Source organism: Linepithema humile, chromosome 4 (assembly GCF_040581485.1).
Source record: "Linepithema humile isolate Giens D197 chromosome 4, Lhum_UNIL_v1.0, whole genome shotgun sequence".
Taxonomy (NCBI): domain Eukaryota; kingdom Metazoa; phylum Arthropoda; class Insecta; order Hymenoptera; family Formicidae; genus Linepithema; species Linepithema humile.
The window spans coordinates 17,159,735-17,187,659 of NC_090131.1; the positions used below are offsets into that span (position 1 = coordinate 17,159,735).

General features: G+C 36.8%; 2 protein-coding genes, 2 long non-coding RNA genes and 1 other non-coding gene across 8 annotated transcripts; 4 read left to right on the top strand and 1 right to left on the bottom strand.

Moving 5' to 3' along the window:
* The first annotated feature begins 1,021 nt into the window (after window positions 1-1,021).
* On the top strand, window positions 1,022-2,043 carry LOC105672137 (uncharacterized). The gene is made up of 3 exons (XR_001100762.2): window positions 1,022-1,199; window positions 1,256-1,348; window positions 1,504-2,043. It is a non-coding gene; the product is annotated as an uncharacterized lncRNA (long non-coding RNA).
* A 13,192-nt stretch (window positions 2,044-15,235) lies between these two features.
* Window positions 15,236-15,317, top strand: TRNAL-AAG (transfer RNA leucine (anticodon AAG)). Its single transcript has one exon. It is a non-coding gene; the product is annotated as a tRNA-Leu (tRNA).
* Window positions 15,318-15,525: 208 nt separating this feature from the next.
* On the top strand, window positions 15,526-20,540 carry LOC105672313 (epoxide hydrolase 4-like). Its single transcript, XM_012367175.2, has 7 exons — window positions 15,526-15,928; window positions 16,371-17,363; window positions 18,670-18,794; window positions 18,883-19,158; window positions 19,278-19,435; window positions 19,544-19,798; window positions 19,921-20,540. The coding sequence occupies exons 2-7, from the start codon at window positions 17,148-17,150 to the stop codon at window positions 20,097-20,099; spliced, it is 1,209 nt and encodes a 402-aa protein (XP_012222598.1). The 5' UTR covers window positions 15,526-15,928; window positions 16,371-17,147; the 3' UTR covers window positions 20,100-20,540.
* Window positions 20,201-27,859, bottom strand: LOC136999299 (organic cation transporter protein-like). Of its 2 annotated transcripts, XM_067352952.1 has the most exons (10): window positions 27,586-27,859; window positions 26,657-26,742; window positions 23,331-23,614; window positions 23,078-23,181; window positions 22,752-22,906; window positions 22,518-22,686; window positions 22,078-22,403; window positions 21,695-21,999; window positions 21,450-21,586; window positions 20,201-21,355 (listed from the first exon to the last, which is right to left on the bottom strand). In XM_067352952.1, the coding sequence occupies exons 2-10, from the start codon at window positions 26,691-26,693 to the stop codon at window positions 21,325-21,327; spliced, it is 1,548 nt and encodes a 515-aa protein (XP_067209053.1). In that variant the 5' UTR covers window positions 26,694-26,742; window positions 27,586-27,859; the 3' UTR covers window positions 20,201-21,324. The 2 variants fall into 2 exon arrangements, with proteins under 2 accessions (XP_067209053.1, XP_067209054.1); XM_067352953.1 differs by lacking the exon at window positions 26,657-26,742.
* On the top strand, window positions 21,447-22,686 carry LOC105672273 (uncharacterized). Of its 3 annotated transcripts, XR_001100787.2 has the most exons (4): window positions 21,449-21,588; window positions 21,647-21,894; window positions 21,985-22,273; window positions 22,360-22,686. It is a non-coding gene; the product is annotated as an uncharacterized lncRNA (long non-coding RNA). The 3 variants fall into 3 exon arrangements; XR_010889676.1 differs by having other exon boundaries at window positions 21,447-21,588; window positions 21,657-21,894; window positions 21,985-22,548; XR_010889675.1 differs by having other exon boundaries at window positions 21,985-22,686.
* Window positions 27,860-27,925: the final 66 nt, after the last annotated feature.

The following is a 27,925-nucleotide window of genomic DNA, read 5'->3' on the forward strand; positions in this document are numbered from 1 at the left end:
ATTATGCAAATTTTGTATAAGTTGTTATTTCTATAAACTCTGTTCTAATGTAAAAAATGTGAACACTTATCGCCAATACTGTTTCTGTCTAATAAATTAAGTATATATTTCTGTTATGTTTACCTTTTTTTTACTCTTTCAAAGATTATACAGTCGAAATGAAACTTACCTCACAGTGAATTGTGATTATTGTCAGAGTCTATGAGCCGATATGTCAACCATTCACCCATCGATCACTTTAGGATTAGCATAGGAAGAAGCAGGCAGCATCGGAGCAGTGAATACGTTTAAACAATCGTGATATCACTGACCGAAATAGGACGATACTCTGATGTTTCACTTGCGAACGAATTAACCTAATTAGCAATGCAAAATTATTACAAACTTGATGCGCTCTATTTTCGCAAAATTTATTCAACGAATACTTACGTGTGATAATTCTGGCAAGCTTGGAATCATACAAAATTTAACAAATTTTTGATGAGTCAAATAGTGACTCGTCAACTTTGTCGCGATGCAACGACGCGAAATTGTTACTAGGAATGTGAAATTGATCCATGGCTGCACTGTTCCATTTTTCGGTTAGATTCTATTGCGAGGTTAGTACAATCAATAATATGTCTTATTTTTTGTTTTTTTACGCAACGTTTTTTTACATGATTTTGTTAGCGTTCAAATGTAGAATAGATAAAAACATTTATATTTTCACCAAATCACCATATACTATCGTTGATTGGAGAGATAAAACCAAGAACCGAGACAGTTTGAGAATAAGAAAGGTAATACATTTACAATAGAAAATATAATAGATGAATGATTCATGAATTACCGTTATGTCGCGAGGGTTCGCCCAAACAGATCGTCGAATTAGCGATACAAAATTACAGTGAGCTTTGCACACTTCCTAATCCTCCTGAAATTCGTTCGATAAGCACTTCCGTGCGAATATTTCCATCGTGAATTGCTTGTTTTTTTTTCACGAGCGAAATGACAACACAGATTGCCAATTGTTATGCGATTTTGTGATTAGAAACGCGGAATAGAACCGTGGCCAGTGATACTAAAATGCGGATCTCTGATTGGTGCGTGCAAGCCGCGTCTGCATTCTGAAATCACTGATGGTGGCCAGACTGTTTCAACTTTCCGAACGGCTTGTTGCAAGTTGAGAGGATCTTCGTTTTTCTCATCAAATATACAAGGTAATTTTATTAAGTAGCAATAGATTACAGTAATATACAACGAGATATACTTTTAGATCGAACATTCATATGCTTCACTGATCATCCACTGCATCGTACGAGTCAAAACTTCATCCCGAAGGTGAACAGAAATTTTAAGGTTAACAGAGGTAATTGTTTGGACTGGAATAGAATAAAAAAATAGAAACAATAATATATATGTAGGATTTATACCAAAGGACATATTGTATACGCTTAATACTAAAATAAGACTATTTTTTTCTCTTATATAAATATTGATCACAAGTATTTTGTTTTCTGTTAGGGTTTGCTCTGAATTTCAAAAATCGTGCATGAAACGCCATCTTCTGTATGACAAATGAAACGACGTGAGTTTCTCCAGCACCGCTGTTACCGACGTTGCGGACACGGCCGGAAGCTCATAAAGGTATACATCGCTGCTGCGATGATAATAATAATAATGACAACGACGAGACGAATGCGGAACGCGTAGCAATCTCCGCCCCAGGAACGCCCTCGAGGAGGCTATTGGCCCGATATCCCTTGCTCGGGAAAAGGCTGCCATGGCCGGCGCGACCAGGCGAACGCGCCAATCGGAGCGCACCCCCGGCAAAACAAAAGGTACGCATCACCACTCACCCTCACTCTATCTCTCTTTCTCTCTGCGAGAACGGGTTCTCGTGAGACCGAACAAATGAATGCCACGCGGGGAGTGAGCTCCCAGGAGTGTCGCTCACCCGGCAAGGAGGATCGCTCGGGAACCCCGCGACAGCGGGGAGGGAGGGTTTCTGAGTTTTTGATGTATTAAAACGCGGGCTCTACGTGACACCGAATGCTAAGTAGACTTTCACACCGCACGATGGTGAGGAGTGGCCGCTCTCTTTCTCTCTTCTACCGCCGACCGGCTCTCATTCGCGTGTCTTTCTCCATCCGTCACTTTATTATTATTATTATCATCGTCATCATCACCCTCCTCGCAAGCGGTAGCCGTTATTATCGCGCCGTCGCGTTCGATAAATTAGACAGCCCACTTGAGCGTGACCCAAGCGCCGCAACTGATCGTGGCCGGCGATAAGATTTCGATCTGCTTAAACGTACCCGTCCATAGCTAGTACGCTTCATGCCTCGTCGAGATATCGCCAGCACCTAGGGAGTCCCGCTCGATCAACTGCCGAAAGTCGTCTTCAAGATTGCGTGAGTATCGCGCGCGCACGCAAATTGGCGTCGACGTTGTCTCACGTCTGCTGTTGATCGCGTGAGTATGTGTATATTAATAGACCCGCTTATCTTGCTAATGTAATTACGTTTTCTGCGGTGCAGCTTGTTATATATTAAGCACAAACATCTTTCTACTATAATATATTGAAAATGTTCTATCGTATAATAATTTAAAAAATTGCAATATCTGACCGAATATATCGCATCCAAATTTCATACAATTTTTAAATTTTCTAAACGAAATATTCAAAAAAGTCTAAAAATTAAGCCATGATTTCTCGTTAGCATATTTACACTTGTCTAGAAGCTTGAATATTTATTTCAATAGTTGTTTATTCTATAGTTACGATAAAAAAAGGCAAGCAATTTTCTATTTAAATTGTTTTGTATAAAGTGAACGTGAAAAATATCGTCGACACCTAAAAACATTCTTACGCAGTCGATGGATATCTTATTCGGTTGAATTCAACTTACCGGAACTGGCATTTTTCCATAGTCAGCACTGCTGTTTGTTTGTAGTCTTATTTAGGCGATAATCGCTCTTTTCCTCGAGACCTATAATTTGCGGCTCGATTGGGCGCCGGCGCGAGTCAATTAGGACAGACTTTAGGAACCAAAATGATGAAATGGAGCGACGGCTGCAGCCTTCTGCCATTTCTCCTCGGTCCTCATTTTTGAACGTTTCAAAAACGTCTCGTCACGTCCTGTCTGCATTCTTTCATTTTCCGATTTCTTTTCAGTTGCCATGCAAAAAAAGCATCTATTTCGACATAATATATGATTCAAATACTACCTCTCGATAAATTTTTTATGTTTGCTGCGTTTTTTTAATTTTCATAAATTACAGTTATCGATTTATATTTTTAATGAATAAATAACTCTCATAAGTTTGTTTATGAAGACAATCTGTTTACGGAGAACTCGCATTTTATTCATTCGAACAACTGAGAGCAAAATCAGCATAATATAATAAATAGCAAATTTTATTTTATTACAATTTATTACAATTAATTAGTACAGCTTAAGTAGGCACGTGTAATCATTTTATTATAACGATAGCAATTATGTAATGTGGTTAGAGTTGCTATTTACAGTTACGTATATTTAGTTGTATCATCATCAATTATTATCACACGATCAAATATTATGTCAAACATATTCATAATTGTAATATGATTCAGAGAAGAATCAGTTTTACGAAAAGAATACGCATTTCACGGTTACAAAAATACCACAGATTTATCTTGATACTTTGGCATTTGTAAATAGCATAGAATAAGGATAAATCTGTACTTTACCTGAGCAAACCTAAATAAACATGTATTCTCATTCATAAAATCAAAAAAATTCAAAGAATTAAAAATCTCCAGAGACAGGGATCTCTAACAGATTTAGTTCACAAAGAACATATTTTCGTAGGGCTTTCTTTCATGATCGGTATTATTCTTGACGTTTAACACATTTCTAGACATGTCCAGAGCTAATCTCCATAAGATTAATATACCTATATCACACAAATAATTATTTAAACTATCAACATTATCCAGAAAAAATTCTCATACGTTTATTATAAAAAAATATTCTGATATTTATGAAGAAATCACCGCGACGTTTCTCACGCACGCGAAATCCACATGCAGAACAGCTGGGTCGTAGCCGTCCGGCAAACGCGACGAAATAAACGTGCCCGTAAGGACGCGGGGTGCGAAAATCAATTTGATAGACGAGCGTACGCGTGCCGAATTACCTCTACGTGATGTCGGGCCGTTTCGCCATTTTCGCCATTACATTAACGACGAGACGCGTCGCGCCGCACCGGCTCGACTTCCCGCGCCGTCCCGCAATGGTTACAGCCGTAATGCTACCGTTGGCGAACAATGGGTAACATCGCGATCCCAGGCACGTCTCGATTCCGCGGCCCAGGCGAGATCCGGGAGGCGTTAATTAAGGTCCTGTGGAAAGGGAGCCATTTTCCGAATTTATACCTCGCGGAAGCTGCCCGGCGTTAACGAATGAAAATTCCAAAGTCCGGTAAAATTACCGTTTCGAGGACGCGAGCAGCAGAATGTGCGCAGAAATACGTGTCACATCCACTTTTAACTTAGAACTTGAAATAAGTTTAAAACAAATTAAACATTAAAGATGTTTCATCGAAATCTTAAGACTTAATTTTAAAAAGAGTTTATCATTATATGCTTTACTTTTGAATCCTATGAAAAAAAAATGAACATATTTTCGAATTTTTGTTTAATTGTCGAAGTTTTACGGACAAACATGCACGAGATATCGATAGCGCGAAAAAAAAACAATGATTAAAGACTAATACTATCGATTTTGCTGACGCGCCTAGCTGATTATTCGTTCAATTACGCAACCATGGTATTCAAGCTCCCTTCCCCCAGCTGGCTTACGTGCTCTCCTGGCTTCATTAAAAGTACGCACGGGGTTTTGGTCGGGTGGAAACGCCGATTAATCTTTTTTCGCGCTCGATATAATCCTCGACGGAGCGAGGCAGTAATCCGGCCCGCTGTCATCCGTCCGTGAGCCCTGGAACTCCATCCAACGGATGAGACGGATTACAGCTCGTAGCAAATTAACCTTTGTCTCCTCTCTCGCAGGACTCCGTCCTCCTCTCGCCTCCGCTCGCGACCGCCCCCGATGTCTCGGCTTTACACGAGAACTCACTCAACCGGGCGCGATAACGCGAACCTAGAGAACTGTTTGGTGACACAACACAACAGGTGTCCATAGAGCGTCCCGATACGGATCTACAGATCCTCCGGTTTTACCAGAGAACACGCCTGGTCAACTCCATTTGCGATGCGGCTGATCCTCTCGTTTCGCCACTTCGCTGCTGTAGATCGCTTTTGTACTTTTACGAAGACGGATTAGACACAAATCAACGTGTGTATGTGATAACAGGTCAATTATTGAGCGATCGGCTTTTAATGCTTCTTTATGACAATGTGAATGATATAGAGATGAAACAAGAATTCTGAAATGTTGATCAAATATCGCGAAGAAATAATACTTTTAGAATTACATTGAGACACTATACAAAAATTAAATAATTTCAAAGCAAAATATGAATAAATCATAAATATGTCAGTCTATCAAATTAATTTGCATATCATGTCTGACATTGTTAGATATTAAAGAAAATTATTTTCGCTAGTATATGAAAAACTAGATTTATTTGGAAACAATCGCAAATATAATACAAAATCAAATCACGCACAAATCTTTGTGCATTATAAAAATAATAAACGGGTTTTTGCACGAGCATTTCTTTATTCTTGCGTGATAAAATCAAGAACGAACCAAAAGAAAAATATGTCCGTCTGCCGATTGTCCTTTGCTTACAAAATGGCGTTTCCATCATCGAAGGGTGGTACGAGAGTGTACATTCCAACCCTCGCACCAACCCCCGAGCGATCCGAGGGGTGGCAAGCACGTAACGTTATGTAACCGTATACATGCCTAAGATCCTGGAGGGTTGGAAGGGAATCGGGCTTTGTCGCCTAGCCATGTGTCCCTAATGCGACTCCCGTGGGGGGTCATTTCTATTCTATTTCCCTTTCATGGGGTGTGTCGGAGCGGACGACCCTCCGCAGCTCTCTCTCCGCGCGCCGCCCTTATCGCTTATGGTAAACGCATCACGGAGATTCCCGTAAGGGTGCTCTCTGCAGATTGACGTAAAATCAATGAACGAAGTCAATGGGTCCCTCGTTCCGTTTACACGGGGTGCGTGGTAGTGTATTATACGAGTTGTAGCACCTCGTTCAGCCGTGGATAACGCGCCTGTTAATCACGTGCAGAAACAGCTTTCGAGTGGGCTCATAGAAATCACGAAGATTTCCGCATTGTTGTCCCGCATTTTACCGAATGCTAGAAAGCACACTGGCGGCCTTGATTAAGTAACTTTAACTGTCTCCTTTCTAGATCGCAATTTTGACGATAATTCAGAGAGAAAGAGAGAAAATTAAGCTAATGATAAATGGCGTGATTCATTTGGCTCAGAAGTCTGGAAAATAATTCGATAAGGAATGACAAAATCCACGCAATAGGATTGCGAGATCTAATTAGCTGTTGTCCTCGAACTTCTTATTTCGCCTTGGCGTTTCTTGAATTGTAGAAAAAAATCCATACGCAGCTCGTATCATTACAAAGTATTAGTATCTAAAATTGGATAAAGTTGAGAAATTAACATTTGCATACGCTCAGAAAAATTAAAGAAACGTTACGCATTATTGAAATCATTTTATTCGTCATAAAATTTTCTTCTCAAAAATCGGATGTTGATCGTTAATAAATTATATCGCACAGAAAATTTTTTACCATTCTAGTTTCTATTTAAGAACTTTGTTAAATCGATGTAATTGTTATCGCGAGCGCCGCGAAAAGGCGATAACAGTCTTAATAATCGTTACAAAGAAACAATTCTCCGATTACCGTCCGCGAAGCGTAATTCGTCGCAATTAGCCGCAATAACGGGAAGCGACCATACCAACGCGTTGAATGACGATATTAAATCATGGAGGACGGCGTACATTCGCGCGGCAACGAAGACCTTCACCTTTCGACGACGTCTTAGGCACAAATTGAACCCGTCACTTTCGAGAGTCACGCTGGCGGAGCATGGGAAAAAACCGTTCCATAGACTAATTTTCGCGCCGGTTTATTTATATCCACCGTACGTGTAATCGACACTCGGCTACCGTGCGACGTAGGAGAATACGTGGTTAAGCTCTTGCAGCCCGGGGCTCGCAAAGTGGAAGAGTCATCGTCGCTAACGAGACGCCGGACACTCGAGGGCCGTCATTGACGTCCCTCTTTCGAGGATACCTAGTCCCCCGCGACAGATAGTATCGCCACTGTTAAGATTCTCGGTCTCGGGACCCGCTATACAACAAATACATATATATATTGTATATACCTCGCGATCGTTGCCATTAAATCGCGCGAGCCTCTTTGAAACCCTCCACGGATCGCCTTTGGTGCGCTGACGTATCGGTGAATGCCTTGACGTTCGATGTCAGCGCGATGGGCCTGAATTTATATAGCGAGAGTTATTTAGGTCGCGATAATTGTGACATCAGCTGCTGCCAGGCGTTACGATACGGTTTTGTGTGAATGTAGAATACGAGCCTTTCATGTGCCATCTGCGAGGCACGTACAAACTTTAATATCCATTCATATTTCTATTAAAGAAAACATACATTAGAGTTTGGTGTGTGAAATAATAATATGACAGCATATTATACAATATAATCTGATTTTTAATGTCGAAAATTATTTCGCAAATGTGCAGCGCAATTTAATCTCAATTATTCGTTACATCGATCTTTGTTCCTGTTGTTTCATTCAATTTTTCCCCGATATTTAAATCGTACAATGAGTTTTCATCACATAGAATCAAAAATCACGGGCGTTGCTCGCAAAAACTCGAGGCGCACAATTACAACGTGAAACATTTCTAATTCACTCTTCGGAACGCACCTCTCCGAACGGGTCATTCGCGGTTACGTTCGCGGAGACACGGAACGGCGATCTCTCTCGAGAATCGGCATCTCCGCTTTCAGGCGCGGAACGGAGATCAGGTCGCGCGCTCGCGCGCACGTTAACAGGAGTTTTCCGCGGAAACGAAATAAAAATGACGGCGAAATGCTCTCTTCCGAACAGGTAATTCCCGGCATTTCACTCTCCGCTCCGCGTCCGTCCCCGCCCGTCTTCTTCCACTCACCCACGAGCGAACAACAACAACAACAGGGGCACCCTCTCACCCGTTGCCCTCATTGGGCGCCGGCAGCAACCCCCGCGAGCAGCAGCTCTCGGGGCGAACGGTTGTCGAACGGATTGCTTTTTGTTCCGCGCCTCCGTGCCCCGTCCTTTGTTTCCGCGAGTCGCCGCGCCGCGAGGAAATGACAAACAAATGAGCGCCGTTGTATATAACGGCCGTCGGCCACCCCCGCGTCGCCATGGCGATGCGACGTGACGATCGACGTTTTTAACTCACCGCCGGATACGCCGGCCTCTTGGCGCGTGCGATAAACGCACGGTGTGCGATGAACTTTCCTCAAGGATAGTCGGTCTGATCTCGCTAAATAAGTATTCAATTTATATATAATAATCGCACAACTAATTACTTTATTCAAGCCTCCTCCAACGCATCCTCTTTAACCTCTTTATCAGCCTTCAGAAACTCATTTTTATTGATACGAAATTGAAACTTCGTTTTTGCTTGATTAATTCCGATGTAGTTTTGTCTGGCATTTTCCGACATTCTGGAATCACAGAATCAAATTTATATTTATCGTTTCTCGCGTGCTGTGCAAAATTGTGCGCTTGTTAACGCGTCTTCAATAATTTTTACCGCCAGCGTTCACCAACGCGTTTTTCACTACTCGTTGCAAATATTTATTATTAATAGAACTAAGATATTAATTAATTTTATTTTGATTTAAAATTGATCATTAATTTGTACATTTATCCGCGATATAAAAAGATTAAGATAAACTTATCGCGCGTGAATCGTTTTCTTCGAGAGCCGGAATTTTCGTCGCACATTAGATCGTCCGAGGCTTTTGTATCAGAAACAAAATGGCGCCTCCACCATGCTTTTCCAAGAGAGAGGCGATAACGCGTGTATATGGCGGGGATTGCCGCCGTTCGGCCACGGGGGTCGATCGCGTGTATGCCATTCAAAGTCGATGAAGAGGTGAGCCGTGGCGTTTTCGCCGGGTGGACCTCGTAACTATCGATTGTGCTTCAAAGTCGATTGTGTCCCCATTATGTACGCAAGAGGGTGAGAAAGAAGACACGGGGTAACGGCGAGGGGTCGAGGGGATGACTGCGTTCCGAACAGCGGCGCAACGGAGGGAGAAAGACGGATAAGAGGGACAGAGACACCCTTAAAGTACGGACCGTCCAATTGACTTCGCCATATTGAGTTTGGTTCTATGGGCTCTCGAGCACACGGGCTCTTGGAATTGAGACACGTTATACGAAGGTCCGTCGTTTGTAGAAGGAGCTTCCAAGCTTCGGTAACTTCATTACGCGGGGTTTCTACGTGAGCAAAATCCAAGCGGCCCGAAGGTATATCACCCGGCGGCTTCCGCCTTTGCTGCTACAGGAAAGTCAATGCCCGAGCGTCGATACGGCTAATTAATCGTATACCGTCTCGTCTTTGGAAATATTGGCGGAAAAGTTAATTACAATGCTCATGAAGGGCACTCGTCGCAAAACTCGAAGGAAAATTGATGACTGAAAGAGGCACTTCGATACAATCGTGAGATTAATCTTAGAATACAGTTGTAACATAATACTCGCTCCAACGTATTTACTTTAATAATACTCTTTATTTATTAATTTTAATCACGATGTTTGCCGTTGGATGCAATCGTTGCAAATACGAGCGAAAAGATTATATCGCCATGCGTGACGATCGCGACGCTCGCTTGTTCCCGCGATAGCGCAACATTGAGACAAGCCGCCGAATATTTAGGTATCCGAGCGAGCTCCGAGCAGCAGAACCCTCGTGAGCCCCCGGTTGCGATATGTATCAAATTATCCTTATAATAGAATATGGCGGCAACGTTACACCTACCAGGTGTCGTGCTTACGAGGCGCCGAGAAACGGTGCTCGCCATGAGAATGGCGCGGTGAATTACAATGCGTCTTCACCGCGCACAATAATGCTGTCACAATGCGCCTTTCTGGTTACAATAGGTGTTGCTTTAATGGGAGTCCGGTTGCAACGGGGCCCTGCTAAAACCACCTTCGCCGTACGATTTTCCCGTGCGTGTAAACACAGCGACCGCGATCTCGTTCACGATCGGACGGATCTTTCCAGCGAGAAACATCTCGTTGCTTGCAACGTCAAGATTCCGAAACGCGAAACGGCCAAGTAGCGCGACGCTCTCAAAGGCACGCCGATCGTTTTACTCACTGAAAAACTCGGTATATTGATCAGCGAACGCAATTTATAACTTGGCGGAGAAACGGAATAAATCCTGCCCGAGGATCGTATAGCTAGCGAATGATGAAAAGGGCGCTTCTAGTATATTTAAAAAGCATGATGGAAAGTAAATAAGTCGTGTCTTAGCATTTTTTCTAGCAAAGAATAAGTTATAAGAAATACACATAGAAATGGCACGTTGATTAAAAAAGAATCGCGTGTAGTTTGCAAGATTACAGAAGTCAAATTAAACTTTTTAAATATCAACATTGCATTTTAAAAGATCGCCACTTGTTTTTACGACAAATCATGCAGAAATATTACTTCTACCGTGTCAAAACACATATAACGTTTCTCAGCTTAAACAATCGACTGGTGAAGTATGGCTTCTGCATCGTTCGTATTTATTCGATTGAAGCGAAGGTGAGAAATAATAGCGTAACGAGAGATCGGCCGTTAGGCTCGCTTGCTTGTACCAAAGCGGAGTTGCACTTTAAGGAAGTGCGCCGGGGCGCAAATCAAAATGCAGTCACTACCGGAAGGACACTCCAACGACTGGAGGGTCCTTTGCTATTACTGTGGAGGACTTCGCAGTGCTTGACGAATCACTCACTAATTGCGTTCGTGACATGGTCCAGAACTAACAAACGGTTCCTTCGCTTGGGATACAATGATTTTTTTGTCGTCACGTGCATTTCGTTAACATATGCGAACAAAATCGACGCGACATTTGCATGATAATTCGAATTTTTTTATCTATTTCAAATATTAAATTATTCTATTTTTTAAGTACGTTACGATATTATTAATTAATATTAGATACACATTAATTAGAGTTAATTTTGTCTAATAGAATTTGCAACCAGTCAAAACTTTGGATGAAATGTTTGATAGATTTTATATAATTCATTTTCTCTCTCTCTCTCTCTCTCTCGCTATTATTTCCTATTGTCCTAATGGCGGATAATCATAAGGCTCTCCTTGAGAGTCTCATTACGAATCAAGGACTCCTTAATGGCTCCTATGAAACTTATTGGCCATTTAACGCCGAGGACACGCCGCGATAGACTGGATGATTGACAGGTTCGAGAGCGAATTTTCTCGTCAATCGTTTCATCTTACGTAACGTTCGTTGTTGAAATTTTTATATGTAATTTTGTGTAACGGGTCTATACAATTTTATAACATTTACATCTCATCTATAACATTGTGCTAAAATCCTTATATTTCTAAAAACTGCACTAGATTATATCGAAAGTTAATTATTATATTTTTCCTCGTTCAAATCATTTTCCAATTGAAAAAAATCACATCATCAACGATAAAGAAATGAAATATTAATGTTTTATATTTACTATATTAATACAAATAATTTAAATTTATATTTTAATATTGCGTGTAATGTTAATCTTTTTTATAAAACATTATTATAAATTTCTCTGACGGGAAAAGATGACAGAAAACATCGCAATTTGATTAATACGACATCGTATGCGTAATACGCGTGTAAGTTTTAACAATGGCAGTCTCTCCATACTTGCGTACGTACGGCCGACACCCTTTACACGTTCCCCTTGCGGAAACGCGACGTCTCCATGGTTACAACATTGAAACCCCGCTGGGGGATGACAAAATGGAGAGGCGCAATACTCGGCCCGACAAAAGCAAAGTAGAATCGAAGAACGTCGTCAGCTACGTGTACCCGTATTTGAAAAGTCGATTTCTATATACAAAGTGCTTCACGTAGTCGCACTTTGTTGATAATGCACTCGCTGATAATTAAAGTCACCCTATGGCAAAGCAGTATAGCACTTTAACGAATCAATTCATGTAGTCGGGTTTTTTTTTCAAAAAGATATCAATCTAATGGCATTGATTATTATTTTATTTGAACTCATATCTCTATGCTTTTTGCACGCAATATTTTAATTTTAGTAATGCAATTATATGGGCAATATGTATAAAAAAGAATAATTTGTGCTTTGAACTGATATTTTTAAAGTGTAATTTATTTAAGTGTCATTTACTTAATGTATCATTAATTTTAATTTTGAAGCAATTACGATTATTTGGATTAACGATTATTTTTTACGGGACAAATACTCCATTTCGCTAATATGGATTTATCCGAAAACATAAAATATAAATAAATCAATAAATAAAAGTTGCAATGTTAAAATAATGCACAACGTGAACATATGTATGTTATGTGGCTTGTTGCAATTGAAAATTCCAAGATATTTTTAAACTCAAGTTTGATATTTCTAGGGTTGAATGTGAAAGGAAAAGGCGAGGAATATATTTGCAGCGCAATCGTATTTCGCATTGTCGGCACTGCGAGCCAGGTGAAGATCACATCGTGATTCACACGACGTCCCGATGGTACCCGCATTGACATTATCTGTCATCGGAGACGCTTCGAATCGCTACTACCCACAAAATGCGGAACATTATATTTCTCGACGTCCATCCCGACCGGAACAATCGGGGCGATTGTATCTTCACGTTTCTAACGATACTATCATCCCCTTGTCAATCGGTAAAGTATCCCAAAAATACTCTTATTTATTTTTATTGCCGACAAATTGCATTGACTATTTATGTTGCTTTTTCATAGGTGTTAGCACATTTTAATTGATTTTTTATCTAGTTACTGTGTTAACAAACATTAATTTTTAATTTTTTTACCTTAAATGCCGACGAAATAGACCTTAAATTATTTTGTATTTAATAATTTATATTTTAATAATTAACGATATGAATATTGTTTGTATGTCACATTTGACAATGTGTTAAAAGCTAAATATAACGAATTGTTGGAAAATAGGGAAAGTCCTCATGGTGGCTGATAAACAAAGAAGGATCACCGGAGAAAATAGCTACCCGTGGTATAGGAGCGTCTAATCCCGGATGAGACGACGGCGGATGTGCGACGACGACGGCATCAGCGGGGAACAGCGACGGCGGAGGCGAAGGTAGAAGCGGGAGACGGCGCAGACACATCTCTCGGATTACGTCTTAACAAGCTCCACGACGTTCATTTGTCTTATCCGCTGCCACTAATGCGACAGCAGCTGTTGAAATGATTAATTCGGCGCGAGGACGGCGCGCCGCTTCGTTCCGCTCTATCCGAGCGAATCCGTTCTCAACTTAGTCGTCGCAGACGTGTCGCGGTTAATCAGCGCATTGCGGTTAATCACCGCCGCTGCAAAATACAAAGCCGAACGAATAGCTTCGTTCAGCACACGTAAATAAGATCTGCTGAACGAAGCAGGAAAGCATAGCTGAAGATGTTAATAGCATTCGAATCTAACTGGAAATGCGACGCGTAAGATTGATCTAACAATAATCCACATGCTTCAATAGATAAAGAATTATTTCTGAAGAGTCTAGATTCCACACATACTTATTATTGCTATTTTATACTATGCAAGTTGAATTAGTAGGCTCCAGTTTGAATCGAGCTCAATTTGGCATGTGCGTTTGAAGAAAACTAATCCAATCCGATTGTTTCAATTTAAACTGGTATTTTATGACAAGTGCGTAATCGTCACTAGATTCAGTACGCATATTGCGCCATACGATCGCTCATCATTGTTCATAGGAGGAGAAACCCTACATTCGCCACTCACACCCTGTCCAAACAGACAGAGCATTCTCGCGTCCACGCGCACGCGATCTGATTGGATTAATTTTCAATTTGCAAAGGCCACCTGTCGTCGACAGCGGCGGTGTGCAGATCGTTGATCGCGTCCATCGATCGATGACTAATCCGCGAGAACGAGAACCCGCGCGATTCCTAACTGCACCGAGCGGAGTCGATTAGGGTTGCGCGACGCGACAATTGTGCCTCATCGCGCGGATATAGAGTTACAGGCGCGCGTACGGAGAAAATGAGCGGCGAATATTAAGCCAGCACACATTGCAAAATGGCCGACACAGCACGGACGAGAAAAAAATAGGGACGCACTCATCTCTCTTTCTCTCGCCGTGCGAGCGGAGGAGACGCGTGATGAACACTCGCTCCATTCCGCTTGCTCCGCTCGTCGGGTTACGACGTGACACGGGTCGAAATTCTGCCGCGTTAGAGGCGCATGTGCGACGCACGCCGATCGAAAGCCCCGCCCGACAACTGCCTTTGTTTAATCCATGCGGTATCTACGCCCACGATAACACAGTGATGTAACTTAAGATCTCACAAAAGAAAACTCACAAAAATTTTTTAAAAGTAGAATTCATGAATAAGTATAAAAATTAATTATGAGTAGAAGAACGTAAAACAAAAATTCTATTGCAATTTTTAATCATTTTTAACATTACACCCGAGAAAAAAATGATATAATTGGTCAGATGTAAATATATATAATATAATTAGTTATAAAAAGATCTAATAACATATGTAATTTTATATGATCATATAAAATATTACATGTTATCAGATTTTTTCATAACTAATTATATATATTTACATCTGACCATATTATACCATTTTTTTCTCAGGCATATACACATCAGACAAAATAAATATACAATAGATCGCACTTTCTCGATAATGAAAAGTTTATAAATCAATTTAAAAATTATTTTTTATCTTAATTTTCTCGCAAATTTTGCAATTAATTTATTCTTTAATGTGGAAGAAGATATCTAAGAGCGAAACACATATGTATAATTTTACAGATTAGAGAATTTTGAGGAATAAAATAAACTCATAATGTATAAATTTATTTAAAAAACAATTTTACTTTTAAAACAGGTTTTAAATTATGGATTTATTTTATTCCTGCATTTAAATTCTAAAAATAACATGATAATAGAAATTTTTTGGAAAATAGAACTGTGTGAAAGCATCATCATATCTGGTAGCGTGGCCGAGCGGTCTAAGGCGCTGGTTTAAGGCACCAGTCTCTTCGGAGGCGTGGGTTCGAATCCCACCGCTGCCAATTTTTTTTTTTTCGTAAAAATCTCGCCAAAATTTATTTTTTATGCAAAAAAAATTATATCACTTCTTTATTGAAAAATATTACAGCACAGCTATTACAAGTTTTAACAGTTTGCATTATTATCCATTGTCGATGAATGCGAGTACTACTTATCGTCGCATCAATCGATTAAACAGAATTCAGCACTTGAATAAGCAAGCAGTATTTACTTAGCACGTGCTCTAAATAAGCCGATCTAAATAGCAGAATTTTTTTGCGCGATTTGAGAGAATCACGTTCCATCAACAATGTCCAGCCAGCGATAAGACAGATATAAATATCTTAATCGAAGATTGTGTGTTCCAAAAAAATGCTGATTCTTAAGTTCCGAAAGTATGTGAGTCATAACGACTGTGTTAAAGTGCGTAATTACTTCAGCCTTCGAAATCGTGGAAAAATATCGCTACGCTACGTCACACTGTGATGGATTAGAATGAGACAGCACGGTACGGGTCCATAGTTCAACAGCAGTCTGACAATTCAAAGCAGTTGTTTCGTTTTTTTATCAATGAGGCATCTCGCATAGTAAATAAGAGGAAACCGTTAAGCAAATATGATGGATCGAAATGAAGGTAAAAAATAATTTGGAGTTTTGAAAAAGACAAAACATTTCTTCAACGAAGCTTCTGAATCAAACTTTCGAATTGTACGTTGCATAATAATATAATATGAGACTAATCTCTTTCATAAGAACTGCTGTATCATTTTATGATTTGTATTAAAAATAGGTCTGGTAGATACTCTTTATAAAATTAATTAATCATGTTGACTCGAATTTTTCTTTTTAATATGAAAAGATAATATGACATTAAGCTTTTATAATATTCTTAATTTAAAAGCGCGAAATATACAGAAAGATAAAATTAAATTAATTATTAATTAAATGAATTACGATATTGTTTTTTCATTCAATAAGCTGTGCAGCTTCTTAGAGTATTTATTTTGGAAAATAATTTTGTTTAGAGAAATAAATTGGAAATAAGTTTTAATATAATAATTTTCTGTTCTTTACAGGAGAAAAATGGAACACTTAAATTTGGAAACATCGTCATGTGAGAGAGAATAATTTTTAGAAGTACGTCTTTCACCAAAGATAATTCTGAGAAAGAGATACTTCATCGCGATAGCCTCGACGCTCGTACGTTCGAAAACTCCAGCCAGTGATATCTTCTCCACCAACGCGACAGTGCACGATTGACGTGGACATCAATGAGCTTTGCGAGGCGCCACATACTGATTTTTATCGAAAGTTATTGCATCACTCAGTAATAAAAATCGTGCGTGACACGGAAATTTTAATACGCTGTTACACTATTTAACATCGTGTTTTTCAAACAAAAAAGTATAGCTTCTTTATTTTTCTTTATCGTGAGTGTAATTGTGTTTTAAAATTGAAGGTAATATGTCTCGTAATTAGACTATATCATATTGTGTTTTAGATTTTAAATTAGAAACACTGTGTCCAGCACTTAAAAATATTTATTTTAGACAATTCGTGATACTCTGAGTATTAGTGTTGTGTGCCATTATATTCATCTCTGAAAGAAACGTAAAGTCTTCTTCGGAGCGCGACATTCTGTATGACCGTGATCTCACTCTCTGTTTTGCCTGTGTGACGACGTGCACGTGTTCCAATACGTACACATAGATACATACTTAAGCACTCGAGTCTGTTATTTGTACAGAAAATATTTCAAGTGTCGCTATAAGGAGCGAGCAGGTTCTCGTCGATCTCTGCGTAGATTGCCACAGCAGACTTCCGATTGCATTTTTGACCTTCGATTGTTGATTATGGCCACCGCGGAGGACAAAATCGTGCGCGCGTCGATATTCGAAACGATAGAGCTGCACTTCCTGTCTTTCATCTATGGCCTGTATCTCATAGTCAGACGGTTTCTCAGATGGCTATGGGATCCTAAGAAGTTTTTCATGCTTCAGCAGCGCGATCAGCCACCGCCGTGTCTGGTCGATAACAGCTTCGGCACGCATTCCTACGTGAAAATCAAGGTAAGACTAATATGGATCATATGTCATGTGTGACGCGCCTGGATGGCGTGAGTAAATATAATATGCAAGATTAATATAAACATTATATACAAGATATGAGCGAAGTTGACCTCTGATAACACTCCCGGTAACACAGCAGGTTTAAATCGCGCTACATTCGAAATTATTTGTGTTGTTGCCGGCTGTAAAACTGATCTTCAAATTAATATTGGATCTTTTAATATAATCGAAGGATTTTATGTAGAAATCAATCAGTTTTCGTTTGTTAAAAAATTCACTTTTTTAGATATTTCATCTATTTATCTCAATTTTGTATTGAACTGTCATATTTTTATCTGTCGAATGATATGAGCCAAAGTGTTTATACTTGTGTCATTTTTTCTTAGCACTTAAAAAACGTTTTTAAGATTTGAAGTAATATGAATCGGATATGTCATAATTTGACGTGGAACATCATGTGACAATTTCATCTCATGATATCAAATGCAAATGACATGCACTCAAGTGCAAAAGAATAACATATTGCACATAACATATTGCGATAAACGAGTATTCTTACATTGATATGCGATTTGTGAGTTGAAACAAATAAACGTACACAAGGAAATGGCAGAACTTCGACATATTGCATATACATATATATAATAAATAAAATTAAATTAAAATTAAAATTAAATTAAATTAAATTTTTTCGTAATAGTTTGATGTATGATTCCATATAATAAAAAGAGTTATGAGAGTGATGCGGCAATCTTTTGTAATAATAAATTTAGATTATCAAAAGATTCGCAGTATTTTATACATGACAAAAGTTTTCTGCGAATACGTTCTCGTACTTTGAACTTCTTCGCAGAAACTAGCGCCTGCTAAACGCAATTCAATTAAGAAGTACTGCGAAATTAACTGCCACAAGTTCATTGTCTGCCTTTTTATCGGCAAATTTGAAAAATGCGACATTATCTAATTGTTTAGTCTGGAAAACAGATGGAGGATTCCATCTGTAACAAAGGGAAATTGTAAAATATGAAGAAAAAGGGTTGCGTTTACAAGAGTCTGATATAATTCAATTATACTTCATGCTGCATTAATTATACTATCATAATTACAGCGATACCATTATCTTATTCATAAATAATATATACGTAAAACAGTCTTGTGTGTGTGAAAAGCTCTTTCTACTTTTCTAAAGTTTACTTTCTATTTCAAACTTACAAAAATAAAAATTTGTAAATTTACGTAAATCAGATTTTAAAAGTAAAGATAGAGCAATTTCTTCTTGTTGCTTAATGAACTTTTTCTTACACAGGGTGTGAAATTTCACTATGTGGAAGCGGGAAATAAGAATAAACCACTCGTCTTGTTATTACATGGATTTCCGGATTGCTGGTTATCTTGGAGAGAACAAATTCCATGCCTCGCAGAACACTTCAGGTTTTGTATTGTATAAAAATATAACATTTATATAAAATACTGCAATTGCGTATAACACATTGATATGCTAATTGTAATATTTATTTAGGGTAGTGGCTATGGATTTAAAAGGATTTGGCGATAGCGACAAACCGGTCAACAAGCGAACTTACAATGTCGAAATTTTAATAGATGAGTTAAAACATTTTATTTTATCTCTTGGTGTGAAATCGTGTAGTATAATCGGCCATGACTTAGGAGGACTTTTAGGATGGTACATGGTTGCTTTATATGGAGACCTCGTTTACAAATTTGTGGCTATTTCGAGCCCGCACCCTAATCTCTATTGGAATAGATTGTCAGGAGACTCCGCATTAGATAGAAAGCAAGTATCCTTCGAAATCTTTGATTTGCATGAAAATCTGCGTTTCTTTCATTACTTATTTTTAATATATAAAATTATCTTTATATGTTTTTAATGTAAATAATGTGATGTTCTTCCAGATGGATACATTTTAGCAGATTGCCATTTCTTCCGGAAATAGACGCGCTTAAGGAAGACTTGTCTATTATCAACGATACATTTCAACATCTTCGAATATCTCAAAACGGTGTAGAAAAAAATTACGTTGAGGCGTACAAATATGCTTTTAGTAGAAAAGGTAAGTCGATCTTTATCTGTAAGTCTGTAGTTTTGTCTGTAATTTTTATATCATGTTTACTTTTCCTTCATCATTTCTTATATATGTATATGTAAAAATGTTTTATAGAGGACTGGACAGGACCAATCAATTATTATCGCACTCTTCCATTCACGAGATTGAATATAGATAATGGCCAACAGATCGATAATAAGACGTTGCTGTTAGTCGGAAATATGGATCCTTTCGTAACGATAGAGAATATCATTCAAAGTTCCGAACACGTGGAGGTGTCTAGGGTTAAAGTCATACCTGGGACACAGCACTTCCCACATCAAGAGAAACCAGATGTCGTAAATAAAGCAATCATAAAATTTCTGATAGGTGAGTTTTATTTTAAAATTATAAGTTTTATTTTACTTTCTGTCTTATCAATTTTTTTTTATTATTTTATTAACGATACGCAATGGTAAGCGATAAACGTATACAATAAAAAAATATTTTAGGCACAACACAGAACCCAGAGAAAACGCCTCCAAAGAGTATTGTATCCTCTTGGTTAGGATCTTTAAGCAGCACTGTCAAGTATGGCAATCAGGTGATCGATGCTGTGCATAAACGAACTAATAATGTGGTGAATGTATTGCCCAATAAAGTACTTTATTTGGGTCAAACAACAGGTTAGGTGATGTCATCTAATATCAACTTTATGTAGTTCAGATTTTGCACTTTGTCGTTATTACACCGGTATGCGTTAACGCTAAGGTATATGAAACTCGTAAAAGGCTGATTTGATCCTCTATTTATTAATACTTGTTTCTTTTTATACAAATATTACATTTGCAATTGCTATTTTTATATAAATGTGCATTACGATTTGGGATTGCAACTTTTGTAAATAACAAAGCTGCACGGAGGAAATTTTATATAAAAAATTACTGTGTGTGATAGTAAACCATGAAGAAATTTAAAAAATTTTTACTATGGTTTTCACATGTGAAACATAATAAAAATTTTCGATCCGCGGCTACTACCGTGTATAATAATTTTTGATACAAAATTTTTTCCGTGTGTATAAAGATTTCTTCTCTCTACATCACTCACTTAGTTTTTTAATTATTGTATATATTTTTTTTGATAAGATCTCGTAATTTGTGTATGAATAATGTACAATGAAGTGAATTTTTTATGATTGTCATTTAGTACAAAAATTCGTAGTAAATGTAAAGCTGTGTAAAACTTTCGACATTATTTTAACATTTTCAATTTAAATACTGTTATTAAATATTAAATATTTAACAATAATTTCGTTTGTGCCAGTGTTGCAATATTAATATAAGAACTACGATTTAAAAAGTAAACAGTCAATGTTATAATATATTATAATTAATATTAATTGTATATAATAATTAGATATTGAAACGAATTAAGAAATAGATTTTGCTGCATATTTTGAATCTCAAAAATACCATATAAATTGCAAGATGTCGTCTTCATCAAATTTAGCGCTAAGAAATAATGTAGTTGAGCATTAATGAAATCATACGTTATTAAAAAATACAATGTACGTTATATAAATATATAATTGTTATGTAAAATTTTCTGATTCAAAACATTGTAGCATATGATATATGTATGCATATATGAATAATAATATAAATTATATATAAATGTTTTTTTTCTTTCGTGACAATTTTGAAATTAAAATTTTTACAAATATAATAAATTATCAATAATAAATCATTTTAAAACATTTGTCTAAAGTATAAAATTAGATAATTTGATAATATATATTAATAATTAGCAACAAAAGACTTAATAGCTAGTAAATTTATGCCATATTTCTGTGTGATATTCCAATTACATTTTTGGAAAGTTATTATGCATTTCAGTGCATATTTTCCACGTTATCACGTTACGGTACTTTCCTGAGACTTTTTCCTGAAATTTATAATATTTATTATGTATTTAGTATGTAAACGAGCTGCGCTGATATGTTGTAATGCTAATAGAATTATTTATGCAGAATCCATACTTTCCAAAGTTTTCGCCGTCCTCTATTGTCTCAGGCAATTCACAATTCATCGTTTCTGGTAAAAGCAAACATAGTCCAGCACCTATTATTGGTCCTATTCCAAATATCACGGGAGGCAACCAAGGCTGAATAGTACCCTGTATGTAAATTATTATGTTTCAATATATTTTTACAAAATACTAAATTAATATTTACAGATTATTTCAGTGTAATGACGTTAATGAGACAAATGCGTAATAAATTACCATTGTGGCAATATACGGCGCGATCATACTTCCGACTCTGGCAGAAATGCTTCCCAAGCCAACGCCAACATTTCTCACAACAGTCGGGAAAACTTCACCACTATACAAATATACGGTTGGAAAACTGATAGCCATACCTACAAGGCCGAGTGACGCTAGAAATACCCGGACACTGGCGTTCGTCACCACAGTTATCAAAAGTAAACTTATGCCAGACAAGATATTTCCTCCTATCAAAATTTTTAAACGAGAAACTCGTGATATTAAAAACAGAACTATTACTGTTCCAGGTAGTTCCATGGCAGCTGCAAATCATATCAATTTATCAATATGCAACCGAAAATCACTCAATTTAATATAATCTGAAAGTGCAGCTGGATTACCTGAAACTGCAACGTTAATGAATAAATCGCCGTCTAAATGACCCATGTATTGCGCCAATCCGAAGAAACAAATACCGCAAACGAGCCAATTGATGCTCACGCATATGGTTTTCATTCTCATATTCGGAGTTCTGAATAAATGTGTGATGTTATGTTTCTCCTTGCCTTTCGCGATCCGAACTGCCGCCTGATTCTCGTAAGTTTCAAGAGCTAGTTTCACATTCTCCACCGGTATCTTATTTCGCCCGGCAGCTTTCAATAAAATCTGTTCTGCTTGCCTAGGTTTGCTCATCGCTAGTAACCACCTCGGTGATTCCGGAATAATCCTGTTTTGCGAAACGTCAATTCTTAACAACTGATGTGTTGAAATTCATACTTCGCAAATTGTTTTACCAAAAATAGCTTTCCGCTAATTTATAAGAAAATTTATGCACACACACCAATAGTACGCTAATAAAAAAATTGATGGTATCGAGACGGCCATTTGGAATCCAGACCATGTTTTTGTGAGGTAAGATATTAAAGGGTTCATTAGATGTCCGAGCAAAAAAGGCACGTGAAAGAGGACTGACATAATCGATCGCCATTCAACTCCAACAATCTCCATAACTGCAATTAATTGATTAATTAATTTCGTAGACAGCTATGGTGTAACTTTATCTCACTTGACTTACGTAAAACAAAGCTAACAAGCATTGTTCCGCCAGTAGCTAGAGCACAAATAAATTTCAATACCAAGAACAATTCATACCAAGGCGCGAATGCACTCATGAATCCCGTCACCGATTGCAATGCGATTGCAATCATCAACGGCTTTTTTCGACCAATTCTGTAAATAAATATAAAAAATATGATATAAATAATATTAAAAAAACGCAAGAGTAATGCGTATTTTATGTAGATTTATAGAATTATAAAGTCACTCATATAAGAGTTATATATAAATATAAATTAATATATTTAATTGGCATACACACACACACAATTTGAATTAACATACTTATCAGCCATTATACTGAAGATTAAATTGCCGATTAATACACCAAACATCGTGCAAGATTGTACTAAATTCGTCAATTGTTCTCTGTCGCATATTAAATCCCACTGAAAAGATCAATATAACGGTAATATAACTGTCTTCCTTTTATGTATAATGCATCTCTTTATTACACAATTTGTTTCAAATTGAAATATGTCTTATATATAATTAAATAACGAAATATTTATAGTTCGATAAAATTACAATAACTCACTTGCGTTATAATACTCTCTCGGAATATTCGCTTATCATATCTGAATTCGGTGCATTTCTCTATAGTGCCATTCCCAACGTCGACTTCGCACTTCATTATCATAGATTCATTAGTTGCTGACAACGGCGCGCTGCACGAAAAGTTGGTGGGTGGTGCGAGGAATACGATAGAGAGCTGGTGCCAAGCTACTGGAAATTTGACGAGGGAAACTGCCACTGCGATCACGATGTGCCATGGGCCCATGGCGCCCATGGCCTCTTGAACAGTGTCCAGTGGCACGAGACCTGAAAATACATATTAACACCTGATATAAAGTGGAAAAATGTAGACTACACAAAAATAACACCAAATGTGCTACAATTTGCTATACAATTTAAAATAAAAGCAATATTTGCTATAAAATTCTTGATTAAAATACAAGAAAGAATTTTACTCCACAAGCAAAATTATGTTATGTAATTTACATACGTATCATAGTCATTTTTGTATCGCATTACTTACGAATAAACAAGAGACAATGCGAAATGGGGTTAATAACATTACAACGGGATATTAGTTTCTATCGATCGCTCTATATTGAACTGTAATCTAAACCGCAAGCCCCGCAAACTAAATCTAATAATAAGGCACAGCATTTCCACAACTGCTAATAATCCCAATTCTCATGATTAATTGTTCTTAGAAGATTTAGTTACTGAAGATTATTGACGCGATTAGCAATTAAAAAGCAATTAACAATCTTGGCATCATATTCTAGAAACTCGTTAAATCTTACAAAAGAAAAAAATGATATCTTTATATTAGATCTCGAAAAATATCGCACTTAAAACATTGTAAGAAAGATTTACATTTATTGTTAACGTTTATTATCGCATTGCGCATTAGTATGTGTCATTATTATCTACGAGTAAGTATATATTTTAATTGTTTACTTTATGACTTGACGACATAAATCGAATTATATTTCCGCTGCGCTTGCATTGTTTGATACGTTTCAACAGATGTTTTTTTTTACTGCTGTACGAAGGTAACACTTCAGATACGTAATGCTTTGTTAAATGATGTAATAGCGTGGTCGTTTGTTATAAGTAGCTATATCGTCTTGAATGTCAATGCCCGGTACAATTTATTGCAAACCGCAGGGGTATTACGAAACTCGAATGCAAGAATCAGTATTACCTAACACAAGATAATTATGGGTGTCATTGCACAACGCAACGGCTACATATACATATATATGTGGTCACACACGTGCATTTCGATTTGTAATACATTAGTATGTAGTTTGTAATACATCGTACCTACTGGTATATTTGATCCGGTAACACAATAAGCGCATGCAACAATATCCGTCACGGCGATCGTCACGCAAAATATTTTCAGCATTTGTATCAATTTACGTTAATATTTCAAAAGAAGAAACATTATACTTTAATAAACTCAAAAGTCGAAAAATATTTTTGCTAATTACTTATTCGGCCTTGTGATGATAAATAATAAATAAATTTTGGTTTTTACAAGAAAATTTTTTTTGTTATTTACACGGAAAGAATATTTTTGTTGAAATATCTACTACAAATTGTGCCAAATACTAATCTGAAATCTAATTTTGTTGAACAATTAAAATTTATCAATACAGCACTCAAACTTTTTGCGATATGCGATATGACATTTTGTTTCAACCAAATCAAGTGCTTCTTTCCATGTAAATATAATGCAATGCATCTACTTCATGGAAGCAATTTACTGCTGTTATATGCAAAATTAAGTATAAACTGTCTTAATTAACTGTCTTATTAGCAGATAACAAAAAATTGCAGTGTACACATTTTTATTTTTGTTGACAAATACAACCGCATTTTGCTTTCGATGTAAAACAAATCAATTATTCGTTGCATACCGATTATTCGTAATAATACTTTTTATTAGACATCTATTAACGGATGTGTCTTTAATTACTTTTAATGAAACGAATTTAGGCTGAATGAATTAATTATGATCACATTGACACATGCAGCAATAAATAGTTTCATTATGACTTCAATAGGGAAAATCATTTTTTTATATATAATTAACGCTTCGTTCCACTTCAAAGATTTCTCAAAACAGGAAATATAATTAATCTTTCAAATAAGGTAAATGAAAAATTGCATGACAAGCACGTGCGCAAACGATGTATATGTTAAATCATCTATTCTTTCATATTTTTATACATCTTACAAAATGCCCTTCGTTTAAAAATAATTATTATAGACATGCAAAATACTAACGTCATTCATAGATTTTATCCTCCTTTTTCGCGATAATTTATTGTAATTTCGTGTCATTGCAATTTTATTTAAAAAAGTCGTATTTTTATGTATGATCGACGCTTCGAAAAATCCAAAATCGGAAATGTTACGATGAATTATCAGGTCAATCATAAATCATGATTAAATATTAACGCATCAGATAAAAATAAATATCGATCAGAAAAGATATTGTTAAAATATTAATATATATGAATATTAATACATGTAACCCCCTTCTAATTTCAGCATATTTCGCATTATCAAAAAATGTCAAAAGTGTAAATAAAGTTGAAATATCTGAAATCGAGTTTGCACAATTGCTGAATATATTATGCATATATATCACGTACAGTGAAAGATTAATATTCATGTTTTCAAAATAATTTACAACTGATACGTAAATCATTAATTTTATTGCAAGCGCATGTGTTTTCAAGATAAGTATCGAATTTAAAATATTGAAAGACATTGAAATCTCGTTTAGTGACTCGTAAGTGACTCAGGGCGTATTCATGCGCGAACTACTAAATGCAAATAAGTAAGCTGATACGAGCAGCTTTTGCATAAGCAGTATATTGTCACCGTGCTCATCGTGCTTGCTACATCGAAAGTACATAGATTGCATACGTGCAATCTACATAATACGTGCATAGGCGCGAGCCTCGTATCTCACGAGAAAAATGATAAATCTGTCAGCAATGTAAAAATATTCGTATCAGCGGTCTGTTAAAAGATCCTTGTAAGATAATTTTAATTTGAACGTTCGAAGCATCTTGTTTCCAAGTGATTTCCTCTCTGTATTTTCGCAAAGCAATTCTAACAACAGTAAAGCCTATCTACAAACATAATTCAAAAAAATAAAAATGAACATCTGTTTGCGTGCTGTTTAATTTGCGTGAACAGCGTGAATACATAGGTTACAAAATACGTATTCGCAAATAACAAATATTGTCGATAAGAGTGCTTCGGTCTACAATAATATAAAAGCAGAAAAATTGCAGAAAAATAGATACTTAAAATCAATAGCGCCATTACCGATTTCGCGCCAATTTTTCTCGATGTCATGCAGCATTCTTCTATTTTCTTTAATATTAAGAATCGATTATATGGCCGACTATTTGCTGTAAAATGCATACCATATAAATGTTTAGTCTAATGCTATTTTATAACACAGTCATAGAAAAAAAATTTATGTTACAACGTTTTTTATTATGTAAAGTTAAGATTACTTTTATTAAAACTGGTCGGATTATTTTTATTAAAACTAATAAAATATATTTCGATATTGCAATATCGCATAATATGCAACATTATAATCGAACGAGTTTTTTCTTAAAGACATTTAAGTTAGTATTAAAGTATGGAAAAGAATTTCTCTTTCGTGACGGCCGATGTAAAATCGTTTGACATGATTAGTTACGTATATTTAAAAAAAACCAATTAAATACAATTATACTTTATTCAGCTCAAGGAAACAGTAAAACGGCTTCAAGAAATATGACTTCAAGCAATGCATTTTATATGCAAACGATAATATATGCGGTTTCGCGTTATATTTTTTATCACCGGAAATTCAGTTTCCGATTCTGTAAGATGTTTTAAATTAAAATAAAGAATCACGCATAAAATTCAACACACCATCGTTATAATGTAAAATTAAAAAAAGGAAAGAAAAAGACGAGACGGAAAATGATCAGTTACATAGATTTCTTGGCATCGTCACAATCTATCATATTTAAATCTAATTTGGGAACGCAATGAATGGACAGATGTACTTGTTCTTCGCGAAAAAATGTATTATGGAAATTAGTTTTCATCTATATAAATCGTTGGTGATGCAATTACAAATACGCGTGTCACGCACACTAACCGTCTAAAATATATCTAGCGTATTCGCTCTCATGTCATGTTTTTGAAAGACTTAATTTATGCTAAACTCATCAGCAAAGCCAAAAGTAACTTACCTTTCATCGTTCGGCCGATGGTTATGCACTACCGTCTCCGTCGACGTGCGTATTTATTTTTGGGTCAACGTGCACAATTCCTACCGCCGTATATTACCGTGTCGAATGCTCGAGAGACCGAGGCAAACTAAAAACAGATCTTAAGTTTGCCACCATTCTGCTTTATCGACGCAGAAGGACAAATGCAACGATGCGCTCGACACTTCATTCACAATTCAAGTCCAATCATTATCTGATTAGCACATTAATGCCGCTTTACCGGTTTACGAGTGATTTATCTCACAGTCTTTAATAGAACTCTATGTAATGCTAAACTTAGTTGCTATACTTAGAGTCCCTG